At 51.3% G+C, this 22,953-nt stretch overlaps 1 protein-coding gene across 4 annotated transcripts in view; it reads right to left on the minus strand.

Annotated features, from left to right (window-relative positions):
• GTF2IRD1 (GTF2I repeat domain containing 1) overlaps positions 1-22,953 on the minus strand; it is a 145,492-nt gene that overhangs the window by 9,253 nt on the left and 113,286 nt on the right. For all 4 annotated transcript variants that reach the window (XM_073012681.1, XM_073012680.1, XM_073012678.1 and 1 more), the window contains exons 23-24: positions 4,173-4,250; positions 3,081-3,273 (exon numbers count right to left, since the gene is read on the minus strand). In XM_073012681.1, coding sequence (XP_072868782.1) covers positions 3,081-3,273; positions 4,173-4,250 — 271 coding nt within the window. The remainder of the gene's footprint in view (positions 1-3,080; positions 3,274-4,172; positions 4,251-22,953) is intronic.

Genomic DNA, 22,953 nt, shown 5'->3' on the forward strand with positions numbered 1-22,953 from the left:
CCTGGGCTCAATCGATCCTCCTGCCTCAGCCTCCCAGTAGCTGGGAATGCAGGTGCACACCACCATGCCCGGCTAATTTTTTAAAAATTTATTATTATTATTATTATTATTATTGCTGTTATTTTTTGAGATGGAGTCTCACTCTGTTGCCCAGGCTGGTGTGCTGTGGCGTGGTCTCAGCTCACTGCAAACTCCACCTCCCGGGTTCAAGCGATTGTCCTGCCTTAGCCTCCCGAATAGCTGGGACTACAGGCATGAGCCACCACACCTGGCCGTTTTCCTGCATTTTCTAGTTGTTACTTCAGGGGGTAACATTACTACATTTTCTAGTTGTTACTTTCTAGTTGTTACTTTTGGGGGGTGAACTATCTGTGGGAGAAAAGGAAACCTCCACTTTTTGATTTTGAATAATTTGGGTTTTTTTGACACATGCAAATATTATCCTAATTTAAAAAAACATGTAGGCCAGTCATGGTGGCTCATGTTTGTAATCCCAGCACTTTGGGAGGCCGAGGCAGGTGGATCACTTAAGGTCAGGAGTTCGAGACCACCCTGGCCAACATGGTGAAACCGTCTCTATAAAAATACAAAAATTAGCTGGGTGTGGTGGTGGGTACCTGTGTTCCCAGCTATTTGGGAGGCTGAGGCACGATAATCGCTTGAATCTGGGAGGCAGAGGTTGCAGTGAGCCAGATGGCACCAATGCACTCCAGCCTCGGCCATAGAGCAAGACATCATCTCAAATAAACAAAGAAACAAAACATGTAATATAACATTGAAGACGGGCCGGGTGCCATGGCTCAAGCTTGTAATCCCAGCACTTTGGGAGGCTGAGATGGGCAGATCACCTGAGGTCGGGAGTTTGAGACTAGCCTGACCAGCGTGGAGAAACCTCATCTCTATTAAAAATCCTAAATTAGGCTGGGTGCGGTGGCTCACGCCTGTAATCCCAGCACTTTGGGAGGCCAAGCCGGGCGGATCACAAGCAGGAGACCGAGACCACGGTGAAACCCCGTCTCTACTAAAAAAAAAAAAAAATACAAAAAATTAGCCGGGCGTGGTTGCAGGCGCCTGTAGTCCCAGCTACTCGGGAGGCTGAGGCAGAAGAATGGCGGGAACCCGGGAGGCGGAGCTTGCAGTGAGCCGAGATCTCGCCACTGCCCTCCAGCCAAGAGGACAGAGCGAGACTCCATCTCCAAAAAAAAAAAAAAAATCCTAAATTAGCTGGGGCGGTGGCACATGCCTGTAATCCCAGCTACTCGGGAGGCTGAGGCAGAGAATTGCTTGAATCTGGGAGGTGGAGGTTGCAGTGAGCCGAGATCATGCCACTGCACTCCAGCCTGGGCAACAAGAGCAAAACTCCATCTCAAAACTTTGGGAGGCCGAGGCGGGTGGATCACCTGAGGTCAGGAGTTTGAGACCAGCCTGACCAATATGGTGAAACCCCATCTCTATTAAAAATACAAAAAAAAAAAAAAAAAAAAATTAGCCAGGTGTGGTAGTGTGCGCCTGTAGTCCCAGCTACTCGGGAGGCTGAGACAGGAGAATTGCTCGAACCTGGAAGGTGGAGGTTGCAGTGAGCTGAGATCACACCATTGCACTCCAGCCTGTGCAGCAGAACGAGACTCCATCTCAAAAAGAAAGTAATGGCCGGGCATGGTGGCTCACGCCTGTAATCCCAGCACTTTGGGAGGCCGAGGCGGGCAGATCATGAGGTCAAGAGATCAAGACCATCCTAGCTAACATGGTGAAACCCCGTCACTACTAAAAAAACACAAAAAAATTAGCCATGTGTGGTGGCAGGCGCCTGTAGTCCCAGCTACTCGGGAGGCTGAGCCAGAAGAATGGCGTGAACCTGGGAGGTGGAGCTTGCAGTAAGCCGAGATCACACCACTGCACTCCAGCCTGGGAGACAGAGCGAGAATCCATCTCAAAATAAATAAATAAATAAATAAATAAAGTAATATATTAATAAAATAATAATTAAAAATATAAAGAAATGCATCAGTGTTGACTTTCAGTAGAAGAGTTACAGCTATCTTCTTTTCTTCTATCTTTTTGTATTTTCCAGGTTGCTTTGTGTACTGTTCTGAAAATAATAAAATCATCTATTGTACTAAAAAATAAAGAAAAGACTGGGCCGCACAGTTTGGGTGTGGTGGCTCACGCCTGTAACCCCAGCACTTTGGGAGGCCGAGGTGGGAGGATCACTTGAGCTTAGGAGTTCAAGACCAGCCTGGGCAACACAGCAAGACCCTGTTGAGGCTGCAGTGGGCCATGATCATACCTCTGTACGCCTGCCTGGGCAACAGAGTGAGACCCTGTCTCAAAACAAAACCCAAAACCCATAAGACTGTAAGGATATATGGTATAATAGTAATACTGGAGGCTGGGTGCAGTGCCACACACCTGTAATCCCAGCACTTTGGGAGGCTGAGGTGGGCAGATCACTTCAGGTCAGGAGTTCAAGACCAGCCTGGCCAACATGGTGAAACTCCATCTCTACCAAAAAATACAAAAATTAGCTGGTGTGGTGGTGCACACCTGTAATCCCAGCTACTTGGGAGGCTGAGGCATGAGAATCAGTTGAACCCAGGAGGTGAAGGTTGCAGTGAGCTGAGATTGTGCCACTGCACTCCAGCCTGGGCGACAGAGCAAGACCCTGTCTCAAAAAAAAAAAAAAAAAAAAAAAAGTAATCACTGAGACTATGGAATTATAATTATTCTTAAAAATATAATAAATATTCATATTTATATTTAAACCTTCATATTTAAATATCCACATATTTATAATTAAATATGTTAAAAATCAGAATCGTGTAGTCAGAAAGTCAAATTTAATGAAAACATGTTTTGTTTTTGTTTTTTCCCCAGAGAACAAATTTAATATCTAAAAAAAAAAAATCTTTAAAAGTAAGTAAATGTCCATGAGTGTTGAAGTTGTACATTTCAGGAGAAAGAGGCAGGAACTATTACAGTACACCTGGGTCTGGATCCTGGCTGGCCCACCGTGACCTTGACTTTCACCCTCCCCATGGCCTCGCCCTCTCTGTTCCCCGTTCCAGAGGCTGGACACTCACTGGAGCTGGTTAATGATCACCATGCGGACGTGCTCTCGGGCCTTCAGGATCTTCTCCAGCCGGTGGATGTCGTAGGTGTTGGGGTTCCGGAAGGGGATGTCATCAGGCAGGCCCGTGACCTCCACCGCGTCTGGGCTGTCCCGGATTAGTTTATAAGGGACGAGCACCGGCCGGTTCAGGCCCAGGGCCTCACCTAGAGGGCACAGGAAGTCACGGTGAGGAAAGATGTATCCTGTCAATGGCAAAGCCCTCTGGGGAAAGGGCTGGAGTCTGGTCTGCCCCAGCCCAGCAGCCATCACACCCAGAGAGTTTAAAAATCAAGACCCTGGCCGGGCACAGTGGCGCACGCCTGTAATCCCAGCACTTTGGGAGGCCGAGGAGGATCACGAGGTCAGGAGATCGAGACCATCCTGGCTAACACGGTAAAACCTCGTCTCCACTAAAAAAACACAAAAAAAGTTAGCCGGGACTGGTGGCAGGCGCCTGTAGTCCCAGCTACTCGGGAGGCTGAGGCAGGAGAATGGTGTGAACCCGGGAGGCAGAGCTTGCAGTGAGCGGAGATCGCGCCATTGCACTCCAGCCTGGGCGACAGAGCGAGACTGTCTCAAAAAAAAAAAAAAAAATCAAGATCCACAGGCTGGGCATGGTGGCTCACACCTGTAATCCCAGCACTTTGGGAGGCTGAGGCGGGAGGATCGCTTGAGCCCAGAAGATCAAGACCAGTCTGGGCAACACGGTGAAACCTGTCTCTACTAAAAATAGAAAAATTAGCTGGGAGTGTTGGCGCATGCTCATAGTCCCAGCTACTTGAGAGGCTGAGGCAGGAGGATCACCTAAGCCCAGGAGGTGGAGGCTGCAGTGAGCGGAGATCACACCACTGTACTCCAGCCTGGGCAACTGACTGATACCCTGTTTAAAAAAAAAGAAAATCAACATACACAAAATGTGGGTCATGGGCAGAGCAGCCATGTCCCCAGGGAGCAGGCAGGCCAGCTGGGGGCTCCGGAAGGCGAGGCTGGCTGCAGAGGGAGGCCCCCTGCCCACCCCCGGGAGGAGGGCTTGGTGTGCTGACCCTGACCCACAGGCACTGACCGTATTTCTCGTTGAAGAGTTCCTTCACCTGCTCCCGCAGGATCACCTTTTCCCCGAGTCTGTTGGCATCATCTTCATCTACAAGAGGAAGACAAGGGGGCATGAGAGTTGGCACCGGCTTGGCCACTGGACCTGCTGCTTCTCCCACCAGGTGTCCCTGACCTGCCAAAACATTACATTCTCCACAGGGCCCACCACTCCCACGCAGCTGTTTTTTTTTTTTTTTCTTTTGAGACAGTCTCGCTCTGTTGCCCAGGCTGGAGTGCAGAGGCATGATCTCAGCTCACTGCAACCTCCGCCTTCCGGGTTCAAGCGAATTCTCCTGCCTCAGCCTCCCAAGTAGCTCGGATCACAGCCACGTGCCACCATGCCCAGTTAATTTTTGTATTTTTAGTAGAGATGGGGTTTCGCCATGTTGCCCAGGCTGGTCTCAAACTCCTGGGCTCAGGTGATCCACCCGCCTCAGCCTCTCGAAGTGCTGGGATTACAGGTGTGAACCACTGTGCCGGGCTGCAGCTGGTTTCTAGCCTCAGTTGTTGGTCTGTCCATCCATCCATTTTTCTTTTTTTGAGATACAGTCTTGCTGTGTCACCCAGGCTGGAAGGCAGCAGTGCAATCATAGATAGCTCATGGCAGCCTCCAACTCCCAGGCTCAAGTGATCCTCCTGCCTCAGCCTCCTGAGTAGCTGGGAATACAGATGTGTGCCACCATGCCTAATTTTTTAAAGTTTTTGTAGAGATGGAGTCTCGCTATGTTGCCCAGGCTGATCTTGAACTCCTGACCTCAAGTGATCCTCTTGCTTTGCCCTCCCAAAGTTCAGGAATTACAGATGTGAGCCATGGTGGCCAGCCCATCCCACATTTTCTTATCAGTGTTCCCAGCACAGGCCCTGTGTTGGGCGCAAAATAACCTAAAAAGAAGAGGCAGGGCTGCTCCCCTGAGGGGCTCCCAACCAGAGGGGGTGTCATCTGGTCACCAAAGTACAACAGGACACACTTAGGAGACAAGGGGCATGAATCAGGATGCACACCCTGTCTGGGCAAGTCTGGGGAGAACTCCCCCAGGAGAGCAGGATGCTTGAATGGGCTCTCAAGGCCTGACATGGTGACTCATGCCTATACACCCAGCACTTTGGGAGGCAGAGGCAGGCAGATCACCTGAGGCCAGGAGTTCGAGACCATTCTGGTCAACGTGGTGAAACCCCATCTGTACTAAAAATACAAAAAGATTAGCTGGGCATGGTGGCGGGCACCTGTAGTCCCAGTTACTCAGGAGGGTGAGGCAGGAGAATCACTTGAGCCTGGGAGGTGGAGGTTGTAGTGAGCGGAGATCATGTCACTGCACTCCAGCCTGGGAGACAGAGACCTGTCTCAAATAAAAATGAAAACAAACAAACAAGACACCGGGGCAGAAGGACCAGCCATGCACAGGCACTCAAGGGTGAAAGATCCCGTGTTGGCTGGGTGCGGTGGCTCATGCCTGTAATCCCAGCACTGTGGGAGGCCAAGACGGGCAGATCACCAGAGGTCAGGAGTTCGAGACCCTTCTGGCCAACATGGCGAAACCCCATCTCTACTAAAAATACAAAAATTAGCCAAGTGTGGTGGTGGGCACCTGTAATCCCAACTACTCAAGAGGCTGAGACAGGAGAACTGCTTGAACCCGGGAGGAGGAGGTTGTAGTGAGCCAAGATTGTGCCATTGCACTCCAGCCTGGGCGACAAGAGCAAAACTCTGTCTCAAACAAAAAAAAAGGAAAGAAGAAAAAAGGAAGATCCCGTGTCCCAGAAGTGGCTGAACTTTGGGGTGGTACAGGGGAGATGACCGATGGGCCTAGCAGGGTTGGGGCCGGTGTGACTGTGCTGGGCTGTTGGAAATCCCCCGACTGCTCACTGGCCAAGGTCTGTGAATGGGAAACAGACCGTGTCTGGGAATGTGGGGGCTGTGCATTCTCCCCGCTCACTGCCCAGGCAACCGTCACGGCCTATCTGCTGCTTGAGCCCCGGCATGCTCCGCTGTCCCCTCCCTGTAGCCTAGAGAAGCTGCTGGGGTCAGTTGGCCCTGGAGACGGGGTCTGAGCTGGGCTGTAAGGCTGAGGGGTGGTTGGGCTGGAGATGGGGTCTGGGGTAGAGCTCTGCAGCAGCCTGCAGGCTTGTGCCAGGGTTGAGGACGGGGCTGGGATTGCAGGAAGGGTGGTTTGCATGTCCAACAGGAAATCTCTGTGAGAAGCATGGGGTCACATGGGCTGGGCCTCTGGGGCAGGCGGGTCGGGTAAGAGTGAGATGTTGGGGGAGTGGAGCTAGAGGCAGGCAGGGAGCCGGGGCCGGATGATGTAGGGCGGAGCAGACTGATGGGTCTTTAGAGCAAAATGACTCTTGTTTTTTTTCTCTTTGTTTTTCCAAGACAGAGTCTCACTCTGTTGCCCAGGCTGGAGTGCAGTGGCGTGGTCTCGGTTCACTGCAACCTCTGCCTCCCAGGTTCAAGCCATTCTCGTGCGTCAGCCTCCTGAGAGCTGGGACTGCAGGCGCCTGCCACCACGTCTGGTTAATTTTTGTAATTTTAGTAGAGATGGGGTTTTGCCATGTTGGCCATGCTGGTCTCGAACTCCTGAGTTCAGGTGATCTGCCCGCCTCGGCCTCCCAAAGTGCTGGGATTACAGGCGTGAGCCACCGCGCCTAGCCTGACTCCTGTTTTTTGAGACACGGTCTCACCCTGTTTCCCAGGTTGGAGTACAGTGGTGCCATCATGACTCACTGCAGCCTTGAACTCTTGGGTATTGCACAGGCTGTTCTCCAACTCCTAGGCTCAAGCGATCCTCCTGCCCTCAGCCTCCGAAAGTGCTGGGATTACAGTTGTGAGCCACTCTGCCTGGCTCTTTTAATCTTGAAAACTCTGGGAAGAGCTCACTTGAGTTTAGGAGGTCAACTTAGGAACTGCATCTCCTGGGCTGGTGCTCTATGCTGCTTGGAGTCTGCTGACCCCATCTGGGTGGCTTGGCCTCCTGTGCACAAGCTGCCAGAATGGAGACCCTGTTCCCAAAGTGGGGGTTGCCCCAAAGAGCAGGGAGCTTCCCACAGGACAGAGGCTGGGCACCTGCTTGGCCTGGTTCCTCCTTTTCCCAGGGCTCCAACACCCACCACCTCAGGTCCTCCCAAACCCTGCAGGTCCCTGACCTGGTCCGTCCACACCCACACTCAGGAATCTCCTCACATCTCTGAGTTGCTGCATCTGTCTTCAGGCACGACCCGCCAGCTCCCCTGGGTGCCCAGAGACACCACAAACATCAGCCATTCCAGACAACATCCTCCCCCCGTGTCCCTATCTCGTGGAGTAATGCCTCTAATTCAGCCACACCAAGACCCCACGCTCCACATCCCCTAGAATCCTCGTCTTCTCCTGTGGCCCAACACAGCCCTTCCTTTCAGGACTAGGATGTGGGAAGAATCAAGGCCGCCCTTGTCCAAATCCCGTGCAGACCACTGTGATGGAGTCCTGGGCCCAAGGACCAGCTCCTAGAGCCTGCAGGGAAGTGATGGCACGTTCCATCTGTCCCCATGCCACTGAGGAATCTTTGGTGACAGGATTCTCAGCAGGCATGGCCGTGCGTGCACAGAACAGAGAAAGGATGGCCTGGATCACACACATCACTGTGTGCAGATGCTTTCCTAGACACTGCAGCCAAGGACACAGAGGTTCAGAGAGGTAAAGAAACTTGCCCAAGGTCACACAGCCCCTAAGCACCAGGAGTACTCTGTGTCGACCCCAAAGCCCTGGTCTTTCCACTCTACCATGAGCCCTGGGTTTCGTGATGTCTCAGATTCCCCTACAGTTTCTTTCTTTCTTTTCTTTTTTTTAAAGAGTCTTGCTCTGTCCTCCAGGCTGGAGTGCAGTGGTGCGATCTTGGCTCACTGAAACTTCCGCCTCCTGGGTTCAAGCGATTCTCATGCCTCGGCCTCCCGAGTATATGGGAGTATCTGGGATGACAGGCGCCTGCCACCACGGCTGGCTGATTTTTGTATTTTTAGTAGAGATGGGGTTTCACCATGTTACTCAGGCTGGTCTCCATCTCCTGGCCTTAGGTGATTCGCCTGCCTCGGCCTCCCAAATTGCTGGGATTACGGATGTGAACCACTATGCTCGGCCTTCCCTACAGTATCTGGAGAAAGAAGACTTTCTACAGTATCTGGAGAAAGAAGACTTAATCTTTAAGACGGTTTCCTCTAAATCTCTTGCTCTCGGCCCATAATACCACGCCTCTGTCTTCTTCTGTGCCGGGACACAGCGAGACTCACAGAGCTCTACGAAGCCTGCAGGATAGAAAGCAACTTAGCAGGCTCCTCAAAGACAAGGCCCAGGCCGGGCACAGTGTCTCACGCCTGTAATCCCAGCACTTTGAGAGGCCAAGGCGGGTGGATCACTTGAGGTCAGGAGTTCCAAACCAGCCTGGCCAACATGGTGAAACCCCGTCTCTACTAAAAATACAAAAAACTAGCTGGGGCCGGGCGCGGTGTCTCACGCCTGTAATCCCAGCACTTTAGAAGGCCGAGGCGGGCGGATTACGAGGTCAGGAGATCCAGACCATCCTGGCTAACACGGTGAAACCCCGTCTCTACTAAAGAATACAAAAAATTAGCCAGGCATAGTGCCGAGCGCCTATAGTCCCAGCTACTCGGGAGGCTGAGACAGGAGAATGGCGTGAACCCAGAAGGCGGAGGTTGCGGTGAGCTGAGATTGCGCCACTGCACTCCAGCCTGGGGCAGAGCAAGACTGTCTCAAAAAAAAAAAAAAAAACCACAAAAAAAACTAGCTGGGCGTGGTGGTGAACACCTATAATCCCAGTTACTCAGGAGGTTCAGGCAGGAGAATCCCTTGAACTGGGTGGTGGAGGTTGCAGTGATCTGAGATTGCGCCACTGCACTCCAGCCTGGGCGACGGAGCAAGACTCCGTCTCAAGAAAACAAACAAACAAACAAACAAACAAAAAACACAGGACCCCAAACTCACTATGCCAAAGGGAAATGTAAAGCTTGGGAACTGAGTCACACGATAGCCTTTTGTCCCTAAGCAGATGGCTGCAAGATAGAAGGCCACCTATCTCCCCTGGTGGCCTCCCTCACCGGCAGGGGACAAAGATAAGAAGAGAAATCATTGCTCTGTCCACCCAAGACAAATGCCTATTTGACTTCCTCTCTTCTGTTTATCTTACGTAAAATGCAGATTTACTGAGCACAGGATGAATACATCATTAACTATTCCTCTCCTCCCTTTATTTTTTTATTTTTTGAGACAGAGTCTCACTGTTTTCCAGGCTGGAGTGCAGTGGCATGATTCTGGCTCAATGCAACCTCCGCCTACTGGGTTCGAGTGATTCTCGTGCCTCAGCCTCCAGAGGAGCTGGGATTACAGGCACCCGCCACCACTCCTGGCTAATTTTTTTTTTTTTGTATTTTTAGTAGAGATAGGGTTTCATTATGCTGCTCAGGCCAGTCTCGAACTCCTGACCTCAGGTGATCCACCTGGCTTGGCCTTCCAAAGTGCTGGGATTACAAGCGTGAGCCACTGTGCCCAGCCCCTCTTTCCCCTTGAAATACCAAAGTCCTCAAAACCCTCTCTGCAAAAAAGCACAGGCCACAGACCCTATTGCAGCTTGAGTCTCTTTTTCCTGGCTGTGTCCCCCACCATGGCAAAATAAATCTCTAAATCGATGGAGACCTGTTTCAGGCACTTTTTGGTTTACATAGCCCACGGGTGCCTATAACAGGAATCCTGACCCAGCTGGGAGTCAGGGAGGGCTTCCCAGAGGAGGTGACCACCACATGGGGCCCAAAGCTCCAAGGATGTGGGCTCATCTGCACGCTGGGGCTCATCACACAGACCTCCAAGGCGGTTGGGAGTGGCAAGTAAGACACAAGGAAACTTGGAGTATCCTGTAATTTCAGGTGCTCAATGTGCATTAGCCAATCAGGAAACTTCCCCTGTTCCTTCCAAGTCTTGCCTAGTCTGGGGAGAAGTGCAACCCTAAACCAGTCTGAGGCTAACCAGGAGTGACACTACGGGGCAGTCAATAGGACACTATGGCAGTTCTATATGGCGCACACAGGTGCCAGGCGGTGAACCAGAAGCGGTGGGAGTGTGCATGTGAGGAAAGTGGGGCTGGGCTGGCTGAGGGGGCTGGCGGTTTGGGGAGGCGTCTTGACCACCTCTGGAGCGTGGCAGGGGTGGAGTGGGGCTAAATGCCTTTGTCAATAACACCAAGAACTGGCCGGAGGTAGTGGCTCACGCCTGTAATCCCAGCACTTTGGGAGACTGAGGCCAGGAGTTTGAAACCAGCTCAGGAATATGGCAAGACCCTGTCTCTACTAAATAAATAAATAAATAAATAAATAAACAAATAAATAGAAAAATTAGCTGGGCATGGTGGTGTGTGCCTGTAATCCCAGCTACTCGGGAGGCTGAGGTGGGAGGATCGCTTAAGCCTGGAAGGTCAAGGTTGCAGTGAGCCATGATCGCACCACTGCACTCCAGCCTGGGCGACTGAGCTTAGACCCTGTCTCAAACAACCAACGAAAATTAAAAAATAAAACACAAGCTCGGCACATACTACGTGCAGACACTGTGCGAGGCCCACAACGTGCCTTGTCCGCGGGATTCTCTAACTCAGTCAACATCAAGCTCAGGAAGAACACTGATTTTTCTCTGTAGCTGCTCATGCGTTTTCCTACCTCTTCCTTTTTATTTAATTTAGAGGAAAGAGAATTACTTTTTTTTGGTAGAGACAGGGTCTTGCTGTCATTCAGGCTAGAGTACAGTAGCTGGGACTACAGGTGTAGGCCGCCACACCCAGCTAATTTTTCCATTTTTTGTAGAGATGGGATCTTGCTATGTTGTCCAGGCTACATTTTTAAAAAATCATGAGTTTTTGAGGGAAATGGAGTAGGGCAGGCTCTGGTGGGAGCTGGACTGGATGAACCCCTGCTTGAATGGCTGCATACAGTGGGGAAAAGGGGGATTCCCCAGGGCCAGGGATGGGGAAAGTCCCTGGCTCATTAGACAGGAAGGCAATCTTGATTCTACCCCCTAATGCTGTGTGGTGTACGGAAAGTCACTCAACCTCTCTGAGCCTATTTCCACATTCCTCAACTGGGACTCTGGGCCTGCTGGATCTAATCTCACATATCAAAAAGCACTACAGGCTGGGCACAGTGGCTCGTGCCTGTCATCCCAGCATTTTGGAAGGCTGAAGTGGGAGGATTGCTTGAGGCCAGGAGTTCAAAACCAGCCTGGGCAACATAGGGAAACCCTGTTTCTATAGAAAAAAAAAAAAAAAAATGCTGGGCATGGTGGTGCACACCTGGAGTCCCAGCTCTTCTGGGAACTGTGAATGCACCACAGGCAGCTCCTTGGGCAAATAAGTGACTTACTGTCTGGGAGGGAACCTGAACCATAGGTGAAGACCGACTCCCCTGTCCCCTGCCATGTCTGGGGACCTGACACTGGGTTTGTGTCTGTGCTCTGGCCGAGCCCGGCAGGGGGAAAGGGCAACGTCTCGATCCGAACAGATATTCCCATTGGGGCTCTGAGGTGTGCAGGCTGGCACCAGTCTCACCCAACAGGAATCATGGCCACTGCTGCAACCGAGACTGCTCGCCCACGCACCTGGTTAGCCCCGAGGGAGAATGCTAAGATCCTTGCTAACCCAGATGGCCCAGCCAAGCATGTTTTTTTTTTTTTTTTTTTTTTTTTTTAAATTGAGATGGTCTGGCTCTGTTGCCCAGGCTGGAGTGTAGTGGAGCAATCTCAGCTCACTGTAACCTCCACCTCCTGGGCTAAAGCCATCCTCCATCCTCAGCCTCCCGAGTAGCTGATGCTACAGGTGTGTGCCACTATGCCTGGCACTATGACCTTTGTAGAGACAAGGTCTCACTATGTTGCCCAGGCTGGTCTTCAACTCCTAAGCTCAAGCAATCCATCCCCTTTGGCCTCCCAAAGTGCTGAGATAGAGGCGTGAGCCACCATGTGCAGACCAGCTGAGCATGTCAGACAGCTTCAGGTGGGGTCATGAGTCCCCTTTCCCGACACAGCCAGACTCCTGCCACCACCACCTGGTCACCACCAGGGAGTTCCCCAAGGACTGCTGTGGGCAGTGGTGGCCTCGGCCTTGGGTGGGGCAGGGCAGCTCCAGCACACTCAGTCACCTCTGAGTCTAATCTGCTCACAGGAAAAACACGGATCAGAGAACCGCCTCAGAGAGCTGCTGAGAACACTGCGGGGGCAGGCGCAATACTGGGCCTTGCAAGGCCAGGGCCACAAGCCCAGTGGTCTACCCAAGACTGATTGCCTGGGTTCAAATCCCAGCTCTGCTATCAGCTCACGACCCTGGGCAAGTCCCTGAACCACTTGATGTCTTCATCTGTAAAGCAGCAATGGGCCGGGCACGTGGTGGCTCATGCCTTTGATCCCAGCACTTTGAGAGGCTGAGGTGGGTGGATCACCTGAGGTCACAAGTTTAAGACCAGCCTGGCCAACATGGTGAAACTTCATCTCTACTACTAATTAAAAAAAATTAGCCGGGTGTGGTGGTGGGTGCCTGTAATCCCAGCTACTCGGGAGGCTGAGGCAGGAGAATCACTTGAACCCGGGAGGCGGAGGTTGCAGTGAGCCGAGATTGCGCCATTGCGCTCCAGCCTGGGCAACAAGAGTAAAACTCTGTCTCCCCGCCCCCCACCCCCACCAAAAAAAAGGGAGTTTAGTTTACTGTCCTGAACGCCAAGTCAGCAAACCTATTCTTGGGAGGACCTGCCTGAGCTTCCCTGAACCCAGGCTGGCTGTAAATGACACCCACGGTTGCAAACATTTCAGTGTTCCCTGTTCGGAAATGTCATAGTTGGGACTCAGTGTGTGTGGGGTTTCACCTTCGTGATTCTGCCCCCAGTGCTGTAAGAAAGTCTTGCTGAAAGAACCCGTCCCCATAACAGTGACCTCCTGCCCACCGCCCCGGACAGTGACACCTTTGGTGGACAGGCCGTCCCTTGACATTTTTCCTGCCCCCAACTGCTGATTCTGTTCTTCGGTCTTCTCTCTCTTTTGAATGCTGCCTGGGCAACTCTCATCTTATCTTTTCCAACCCGCTGTCTGTTAGCCCAAGGAGTAACTGAATTTTGCCAAGGGGAAAAACACAGATGACCAAGCTCACTGAATCACAGCCATGCTATGTACACAATTTTAAACTAACTGGCTCGGTTGATGCCTGGGCTGGCTCTGCGGCTCTCTCCCGGGGCAAAGTGCAAGAGCCCTGGCCAGCCCTGACTCTCCCCACCTAGTTAGAGGTCTTCAGCTCAGACTGACGATCTCATGTCGGTAATTATGACCATTCACAGCAGGGAGACGCAGCCAGCGAAGGGCAACGGCGGCTTAGAGGGGAGATACTGAGATCTGTAGCAGAAGCGTGGGATAATAGTCCTCCTCTCCCCTCCTGAACCATTTCACAGAGCCCCAACTCTCTGCCAGGCCTGGGCAGAGTTCAAGGCTACAGCGATTGCACCACTGCATTCCAGCCTGGGTGACAGAGCGAGACCCAGTCTCGAAAAAGATAAATAAGGTACATTCAGGTTCAGCTTTTAACCCTTTCTAGGGTCTGTGCACAGGTTTAGCAGGAATTCCATCAGCTCCATTTCATGGATGAGGTAACTGAGGCCTGGAGAGAGGAGGGCCAAGCTGCAGCAGGGCAGAGACCTGTGCCCAGGCCAGTGATCACGAGCCTGTGGTTCTTCTGCCATGCTAGACCTGGCTGGGCCTGGACACTGCGTGCAGTAGGGGCCCTTAAGGCTTGACCCATTTTGATTCCCCTTTTCCTCACTGTATGCAGGCATTCAAGCAGGGGCTCGTCCAATCCATCCCCTACCAGAGCATGCCCTATCCCATTTCCTTCAAAAACTCATGATTTAAAAAAATGTAGCCTGGGCAGCATAGCAAGATCCTATCTCTACAAAAAATGGAAAAATTAGCTGGACATGGTGGCCCACACCTGTAGTCCCAGCTACTGCACTCCAGCCTGAATGACAGCAAGACCCTGTCTCTACTGAAAATCCACTTTACAAAGGGAACTGTCTTTTTTTTTTTTCCCCCCCTTAAGATGGAATCTCGCTCTGTCATTCAGGGTGGAGTACAGTGGCATGATCTGGGTTCACTGCAACCTCTGCCTCCCAGGTTCCAGCAATTCTCCTGCCTTAGCCCCTCCAGTAGCTGAGACTACAGGCACGAGCCAACACGCTCAGCTGATTTTTGTGTTTTTAGTAGAGACAGGGTTTCACCATGTTGGCCAGGCTGGTCTCGAACTCCTGAACTTAGTTGATCTGCCCGCCTCGGCCTCCCAAAGTGCTGGGATTACAGGCATGAGCCACCGTGCCCGGCCCAAAGGGAACTGTCTTAAAGTGGGATTGAGTTGTTGAAGTACTCTCTGGGTCCCCAAGACCCCTCCTTCTGAACCCCTCTAGGGCCTAGACATGCCAGAGCCATCAAACCCCCAAATCCAGAACTCCAGTGGGGGTGGGAAGGAGGCTGTTGGAACGAGGGAATCTCTACTTCTCTTCCTCTACTTTTTATTTATTTTTTTTCAGATGGAGTCTCGCTCTGTCACCCAGGTTGGAGGGCAATGGCACGATCTGAGTTCACTGCAACCTCTGCCTCCTGGGTTCAAGCGATTCTCCTGCCTTAGCCTCCCGAGTAGCTGGGATTACAGGTGTGCACCACCGTGCCTGGCTAATTTTTGTCTTTTTGGTAGAGATGAGGTTTCACCATGTTGTCCAGGCTGGTCTTGAACTCCTGAGTTCAAGCGATCCACCCACCTTGGCCTCCCAAAGTGTTGGGATTACAGGCGTGAGCCACTGCGCCCAGCCTCCTTCCTCTGCTTTTCAAAGATTATTTTTTTAGAGATGTAGTCTCATTTTGTCACCCATGCAGTGGTGCGATCCTAGCTCACTGCAGCCTTGACCTTGCCCTCCTACCTCAGTCTCCTGAGTACTTGGGCCTACAGGTGCACATCACCACGTCTGGCTAATTTTAAAATTTTTGTAGAGATAGGATCTTGCTGCTTTGCCCAGGTTGATCTCAAACTCCTGGCCTCAAGCAATCCTTCCGCCTCAGCCTCCCAAAGTGTTGGGATTACAGGCATGAGCCACCAGGCTGGGCCTTAAACTTTTTAATGGATCTATGCTTTTCTTCCTCTGCTTTTTTTTTTTTTTTTTTTTTTGAGACAGGATCTCGCTCTGTTGCCCAGGCAGGAGGGCAGTGGCGTGATCTCGGCTCACTGCAACCTCTGCTTCCTGGGCTGAAGCGATCCTCCCACTTCAGCCTCCTGAGTAGCAAGCGTGCTACCATGCCTGGCTAATTTTTTTGTATTTTTAGTAGAGATGGGGTCTTGCCATGTTGCCCAGGCTGGTATCAAACTCCTGAGCTCAAGCGATCCTCCGGTCGCAGCCTCCCACAGTGCTGGGTTTACAGGCATGAGCCACTGCGCCGGGTTATAAGTGTTCATTGCATTCTTAGTAACAGCAAAACAATGGAAGCTGCCCAATCCCCAAGGAGAGGAGAGTGAGGAATTGCATCGTGGTAAGATTCCACTCAATGGAAGATTATAGAGCCATGAGAACTAACAGGCTACAGCTACACACTTCAACATTATGTCAACCAAAGCTAAGTGGAAAACAGCAAGTCCCAGACTCTGTTCAATAACACGCCTTTGTTATAAAAGTAAAATTATAGACTGGGGGTGGTGGCTCACGTCTGTAATCCCAGAATTTTGGGAGGGCGAGGCAGGTGGATCATGAGATCAGGAGATGGAGACCGTCCTGGCTAACATGGTGAAATCCCGTCTCTACTAAAAATACAAAAAAGTAACTGGGCGTGGTGGTGGGTGCCTGTAGTCCCAGCTACTCGGGAGGCTGAGGCAGGAGAATCACGTGAACCTGGGAGGTGGAGGTTGCAGCGAGCCGATATCACACTGCTTCACTCCAACCTGGGCAACAGAGCGAGACTCCGTCTCAAAAAAAAAGAACGTAAAATGATAAGCAAAATGAAATAATTTTTGCTTAGGCAAACATTATATGCAATAAAATAATTTAAAAAAAATTAACCCGTGAGGCGGCGTGGTGGCTCACGCCTGTAATCTCAGCACTTTGGGAGGCCGAGGCAGAAGGATCACTTGAGGGCAGGAGTTGGAGACCAGCCTTGGGCAACACAGAGATACTCTGTCTACAAAAAATTTAAAAGTAGCTGGTGCAGTGGCACCCGGCTGTAGTCCCAGCTACTCGGGAGGCTGATGCGGGAGGATTGCCTGAGCCCAGGAGTTGGAGGCTACAGTGAGCTATGATAGTGTCACTGCACTCCAGCCTATCTCTACGAAAATAAAAAATAAAATATGAGCTGGGCATGGTCGCACGTGTGCTTGTAGCCCTAGCCACTCGAGGGACTGAGGTGGTAGGATGACTTGAGCCTAGAAGGACCAGGCTGCAGTAACCTATGACTGTGCCACTGCACTCCAGCCTGGGCAAGAGGGAGCCTGTCTTTAAAAAAAAAAAAAAACTAAAAAAGAAATCAACCAGTGAAAAATGACTACATCATGGAGGAGAACAGGCATAGAAGGCGTTTTTGGCAATTTGAATAAAGACCATATATTAGATGACAGGGACTTATTAAGTTTTATAAGTGCGATGATACTATTGTGAGTATGTAAAATAACAGTGTTTTTCTTAGGAGATGTGCATTGAAATATTTAGGCATGAAGAGTCAAGATGTTTGCAACTTACTTCAAATGGAGAAAAAGAAAGAAATTATGTGTGTGTGCGCGTGTGTGTGTGCGTGTGTGTGTGTGAGAGAGTGAGAGAGAGAGAGAGAGAGAGAGAGAGAAAGCAGGGAAAATGGCAATATGTTAAGAATTACTGAACCCAGTTGGGAGCGGTGGCTCACGCCTGTAATCCCAGCACTTTGGGAGGCCGAGGCGGGTGGATTGCTTGAGGCCAGGAGTTCGAGACCAGCCTGGTCAACATGGCAAACCCTGTCTCTACTAAAAATACAAAAAATTAGTGGGGCGAGGTGGTGTGCACCTGTAGTCACAGCTACTCAGGAGGCTGAGGCAGGAGAATCGCTTGAACTTGGGAGGCGGAGCTTGCAGTGAGCTGAGATCCCACCACTGCACTCCAGCCTGGGTGACAGAGCAAGACTTCATCTCAAAAAAAAAAAAAAGAAAAAAATGCCCAACCCATCACGGGCACTTGGTAACTTGGAGAAGCTGAGCTCTTCTGTTGCCAGGCACTGCTCTTTGATCTTTGCATGGATTCATTCATTTAATCCTTAAAACAGGGGGGCCGTGCTCAGTGGCTCACGCCTGTAATCCCAGCACTTTGGAAGGCCGAGGTGGGCAGATTAGCGGTCAGGAGTTCGGGACCAGGCTGGGCAACATGGTGAAACCCTGTCTCTATTACAAATACAAGAATTACCCAGGCATGGTGGCATGTGCTTGTAATCCCAGCTATTCAGGAACCTGAGGCAGGAGAATTGCTTAAACCTGGGAGACAGAGGTTGCAGTGAGCCGAGATCGCGCCACTGCACTCCAGCCTGAAGGACAGACCAAGGCTCTGTCTCAAAAAAAAAAAAAAAAAAAAAAAAAAGACAAGGAAACGGATTTTCCCCTAGAGCCTAGAGCCCCCAGAAGGACCTAGCCCAGCTGACATCTTTTTTTTTTTTTTTTTGAGACAGAGTAACCTCCATCTCCTGGGTCCCAGTGATTCTCCTGCCTCAGCTTTCCGAGTAGCTGGGATTACAGGCACGTGCCTGATCGAACCCCTGATCTCAAGTGATTCGCCTGCCTCAGCCTCCCAAAGTGCTGGGATTACAGGCGTGAGCCACCGCACCTGGCCCCCAACACCTTGACATGAGCCTTGGAAGACTCATTTCAGACTTCTGACCTCCAGAACTGTAAGGCAATACATTTGTGTTGTTTTAAGCCACTACGTTTAGGTAATTTAGTTTTTTGAGAGAGGGTCTTGCTCTGTTGCCCACGCTGGAGTTCAGTGGCCCAATCATGGCTCACTGCAGCCTGACCTCCTGAGCCCAAGTCATCCTCCCGCCTTAGCCTTCCTAGTAGCTGGGACCACAGGTGTGTACTGCGTGCAGCTAATTTTTTTTTTTTTTTAAGAGATAGGGTCTTGCTATGTTGCCCAGGCTTGTCTCGAACTCCTGGGCTCAAGTGACCCTCCTGTCTCAGCCTTCCAGAGTGCTGGGATTACAGCGTGAGCCACTGGACCCGGCTTGTTTTAAGGCTTGAAATACCAGTTATAAATTCATGATTCCCCAAATCATATCTCAAGCCTGGACTGCTCCCCTGAGCCCCAACTTGCTTCCAACTTCAACTGGATGAGACCCCAGATTGAACACGCCTGCCCCACCAGCTTCTCCTGTATCTTCCCTGTCTCCACCCACGGCACCTCCGTCCTTCCCCAAGTTCAGCCCGAATCTCTGAAGTCAAAGTCAGCTCCTCATTTTCTCACAGCTTACATCAGCACATTCTGTTGGCTTCAGCCAACTCACCTAAGAGTCGGTGACTCACCACCCCACTGCCGCCACAGGCATCGCCTGGATTATTACATCCTCCTTATGTCTCTCCACCCTTGCCTGTCCTCAAGCCAGCAACCAGAGGCATCCTGTTAAAACAAGCTGGATCCTGTTCCCCTCTGCTCAGAACCCTACCGACTCCCAGCTCACTCTGAGCAAAAGTCAAAAATCCTTATCTGGCCATGCACCATCTTCCCTGTCCATCTCCATCTCATCTCTCACCTACCCTGACCTTCCTCCAACACCCTGGCAGGTGACCTCAGGGACTTGGCAGCGGCTCTTCTCTCTGCCTACAACGCTATTCCCTGTTGCCCCTTCAGGCCTTTACTCTAAGGCCTCCTTCTGGTCAACACCTAAATAATGTTGCAATCCCCGAAAAATAAACACAATTGCTCCCATGGTTTACGCTTTGCAGATTTTGTTTATCCCCCACCCCCGCATGTAAGCTCCGTGAGGCTGGGGTTTTTTGTTTTTTGAGACGGAGTTTCGCTCTTGTTGCCCAGGCTGGAGTGCAGTGGCGCAATCTCGGCTCACCGCAACCTCTGCCTCCGGGATTTAAGCGATTCTCCTGCCTCAGCCTCCCGAGTAGCTGGGATTATAGGTGCCTGTGTCATGAAGGCGGGGTAATTTTTTTGTATTTTTAGTGGAAACAGGGTTTCACCATGTTAGCCAGGCTGGTCTCGAACTCCTGGCCTCAGAGATCCGCCCGCCTTAGCCTCCCAAAGTGTTGGGATTATAGGCGTGAGCCACTGTGCCCAGCCAGGTTTGTTTTGTTTTAATCAGTGTTGATTAAAAGTCCAGCACAGGCCGGGCACGGTGGCTCATGTCCGTAATCCTAGCACTTTGGAAGTTCGAGGTGCGTGGATTACTTGAGCCCAGGAGATCCAGACCAGCCTGGGAAACATGGCAAAACCCCGTCTCTACAAAAAAATAAACCCAAAAATTAGCCTGGCACGGTGGTGCACGCCTCCAGTCCCAGCTACTTGGGAGGCTGAGGCAGGAGGATCACTTGAGCTTAGGGAGGTTGAGAATGCAGTGAGCCATGATCGTGCCACTGCACTCTAGTCTGAGTGACAGAGAGAGACCCTAACTTAAAAAAAAAAAAAAAAAAAAGGCCAGTATCTAGGCCGAGTGTAGTGGTTCATGCCTATAATCCCAGTACTTTGGGACACCAAGGTGGTGAGATCCCTTGAAGCCAGGAGTTCTAGACCAGTCTGGGCAATAAAGCAAGACGTTGTCTCTACAAAAATATTAAATAAGAATAATGAGGCCGGGCTCAGTGGCTCATGCCTGTAATCCCAGTACTTTGGGACACCAAGGTGGTGAGATCCCTTGAAGCCAGGAGTTCTAGACCAGTCTGGGCAATAAAGCAAGACGTTGTCTCTACAAAAATATTAAATAAGAATAATGAGGCCGGGCTCAGTGGCTCATGCCTGTAATCCCTACACTTTGGGAGATCGAGGCAGGTGGATCACCTGAGGTCAGGAGTTCGAGACCAGCCTGGCCAACATGGTGAAACCCCATCTCTATTAAAAATACAAAAAAATTTTAGCTGAGCGTGGTGGTGTGTGCCTGTAATCCCAGCTACTCAGGAGGCTGAGGCAGGAGAATCACTTGAACCCGGGAGGCGGAGGTTGCAGTAAGCTGAGATTGCACTGCTGCACTCCAGCCTGGACAATAGGAGTGAAACTCTGTCTCAGAAGTGAAACAAAACAAAAATAAACAAAAAGAATAATGGAATAATAATAAAAAACCAGCATCTGGCACAGTGCTGGCCCCAGTGAGACACCTGTGCCCGTGCACGGATGAGTGACTGCACCTGTGCCCCCAAGGCCTCTGTTGGGGCCCCACCAAGTCTTCTGTGGGTGGCGCTGAACCCTCTCCATGACGGGAAGGTTCTTAGAGGGGTAGGCCTGCATGTCCCCCCACCTCCACCTCCCTCCTCCTTTGTCACCACACCCCTCCCCACAAGGCTGGAAGGATCCGGTACACCCAGTAAACCACATGTGCTGAGCCATGGTTACCGCCCCTGCTCTACTTCTGTGGCTCAGACACACTCATCAGCTTCTGTTCCGCACAAGGTGCCTGGCGACCCCTCGGTGCCGATCTCATTCCAGCCTAAATAAAGGTGCGGGTTGCTCTTGTCGGCTCGGGTGGTCTCCGTTGGGGAAAGGGTTTCTGGGAGGCTTTCTGGGATGTTGCAAGAGACTCTAAAGGCACCCCCAACCCTGCTCCCTTTTGGGGCCAGAAAGCCCCTGTCTATTTTAAATTTTATTTTCATTAATTTGTTTTTTTTTTTTTTTTTGAGAGAAGGTCTTGCTCTGTTGCCCAGGCTGGTGTGCAGTGGCACGATCACGGCTCACCGCAGCCTCGACCTCCTGGGCTCAAGTGAGCCTCTTGCCTTAGCCTCCTGAATAGCTGGGACTACAGGAGTGTGCCATCACGCCTGGCTAATTTTTTGCCAAGATAGGATTTTGCCATGTTGCCCAGGCTGGTCTCGAACTCCTGAGCTCAAGCAATCCGCCTGCCTCAACTTCCCATAGTGCTGGGATGACAAGTGTAAGCAACCACGCCCAGCCTGGAAGCCCCTGTCTAATAAAGGCTAAGAACCTCCCAAGGTTCCCTTCCCCGACGTGTGGAAGGTTGAGGGGCAGGATGGAGTTGCAATGACCCCAGCTGAGTCCCCACCAGCCTGAAAAGGGCAAGGTCTCCCCAACATGCCATCATTTCATGGCCCACTCTGCCACTTCAGAAGAAAGGAGGCATCAGGCCAACTCTGGGCCCGGCAGCAGGGCGTCTTGTCTGCCCACAAAGGCCTCCAAGCCCCGCCCTGCAGATGCCAGCTCTCCCTGGGAAGGCAGAAGAGAGATCATTACTGAACCCTAATTAACAAAGACAAGCAGAGATAATTCAGTGGAGAAAGATGTGGCTGGTGCTGGAATTGTGATATCTTTAGAAACTCGAGAAAGGACGGCTTTATTTTGAGCTTTCAAGAGCAAAAGAGCTCTCAAGAGCTCAAGACACAGTTGGAAGGGTGGAGAGGGGGTGGGGAAGGCTGAGAGAGGGAGGCAGGGGCCAGAGGGTGTGTGCCTGTGTGTGACTGGGGACAAGGAAATGACTCTCAGGTCTTGGGCAGCAGAAGGGAGGATCATGGAGGAAGTCCTTGTTCCATATCACCTCAAAGAAATGGAGGCCCAAAGACAGTTAACTCATCCAAGATCAGAGACAGCAAGTTAACTTATCTAAAATCAGAGATAAGCAAGTTAACTTATCCAAGATCACAGATAGTAAGTTGACTTATCTAGATCAGAGATGGTACGTTAACTTATCCAAGATCACAGGTAGCAAGTTAACTTATCCAAGATCAGAGACAGCAAGTTAACTTATCCAAAATCAGAGATAGTAGGCTAACTTATCTAAGATCACACAGCTCAGAAGTGATGGTACTGCTTCCTGAGAAGGCAAAAAGGGACCTGTTCCTGTGCCTGCCACTGTTCGGTCCCTCCCCATGTCCCCCCAGTACCCTCTGCAGAGGTCAATCCTGCACTAGCATCCAGGCCTGGCTCAGCTCATCCTCTCCGGGAAGCTCGTCCCACCACAGCACCCACTGGGTGACAGGAGACCCCACAGAAGAGAGAGGCTTAGCAGGAGATCAAAGAGGATGATGACAAGTGGTGCTACTGTATTTGAGGCTTCTGGCCTTTCTCCATTTGTACCCCCCGAAAAGGGATCACAGCCCTCTGCCTGGCAGGCGTTTCCCTCACAGCTGAGCTTCTCGAAACGGGCCTCAAACAATTCTGGTGCGGGGAGAGGTGCGTGCAGGTGGAATGATCTTCCTCGCCGACATGTAATTTTTTGTTTGTTTTTTTTTTGAGACAAGGTCTCACTCTGTTGCCCAGGCTGGAGTACAGTGGCAAAATCACAGCCCTCTACAGCCTCCAACTCCCAGGGCCAAGCGGTCCTCCCACCTCAGCCTCCTGAGTAGCTGGGATGATAGTCACACGCCACCATGCCCGGCTAATTTTTAAATTTTTTGTAGAGACAGGATCTCATTATGTTTCCCAGGCTGGTTTTGAACTCCTAGATGCCAGTGACCCTCCTGCCTTGGCCTCCCAAAGTGCTGGGATTACAGGCGTGAGCCACTGCACCCAGCTAGCAGCATGCAATTTGACAT

The sequence above is a fragment of the Chlorocebus sabaeus genome, chromosome 28 (assembly GCF_047675955.1).
Source record: "Chlorocebus sabaeus isolate Y175 chromosome 28, mChlSab1.0.hap1, whole genome shotgun sequence".
Taxonomy (NCBI): Eukaryota; Metazoa; Chordata; class Mammalia; order Primates; family Cercopithecidae; genus Chlorocebus; species Chlorocebus sabaeus.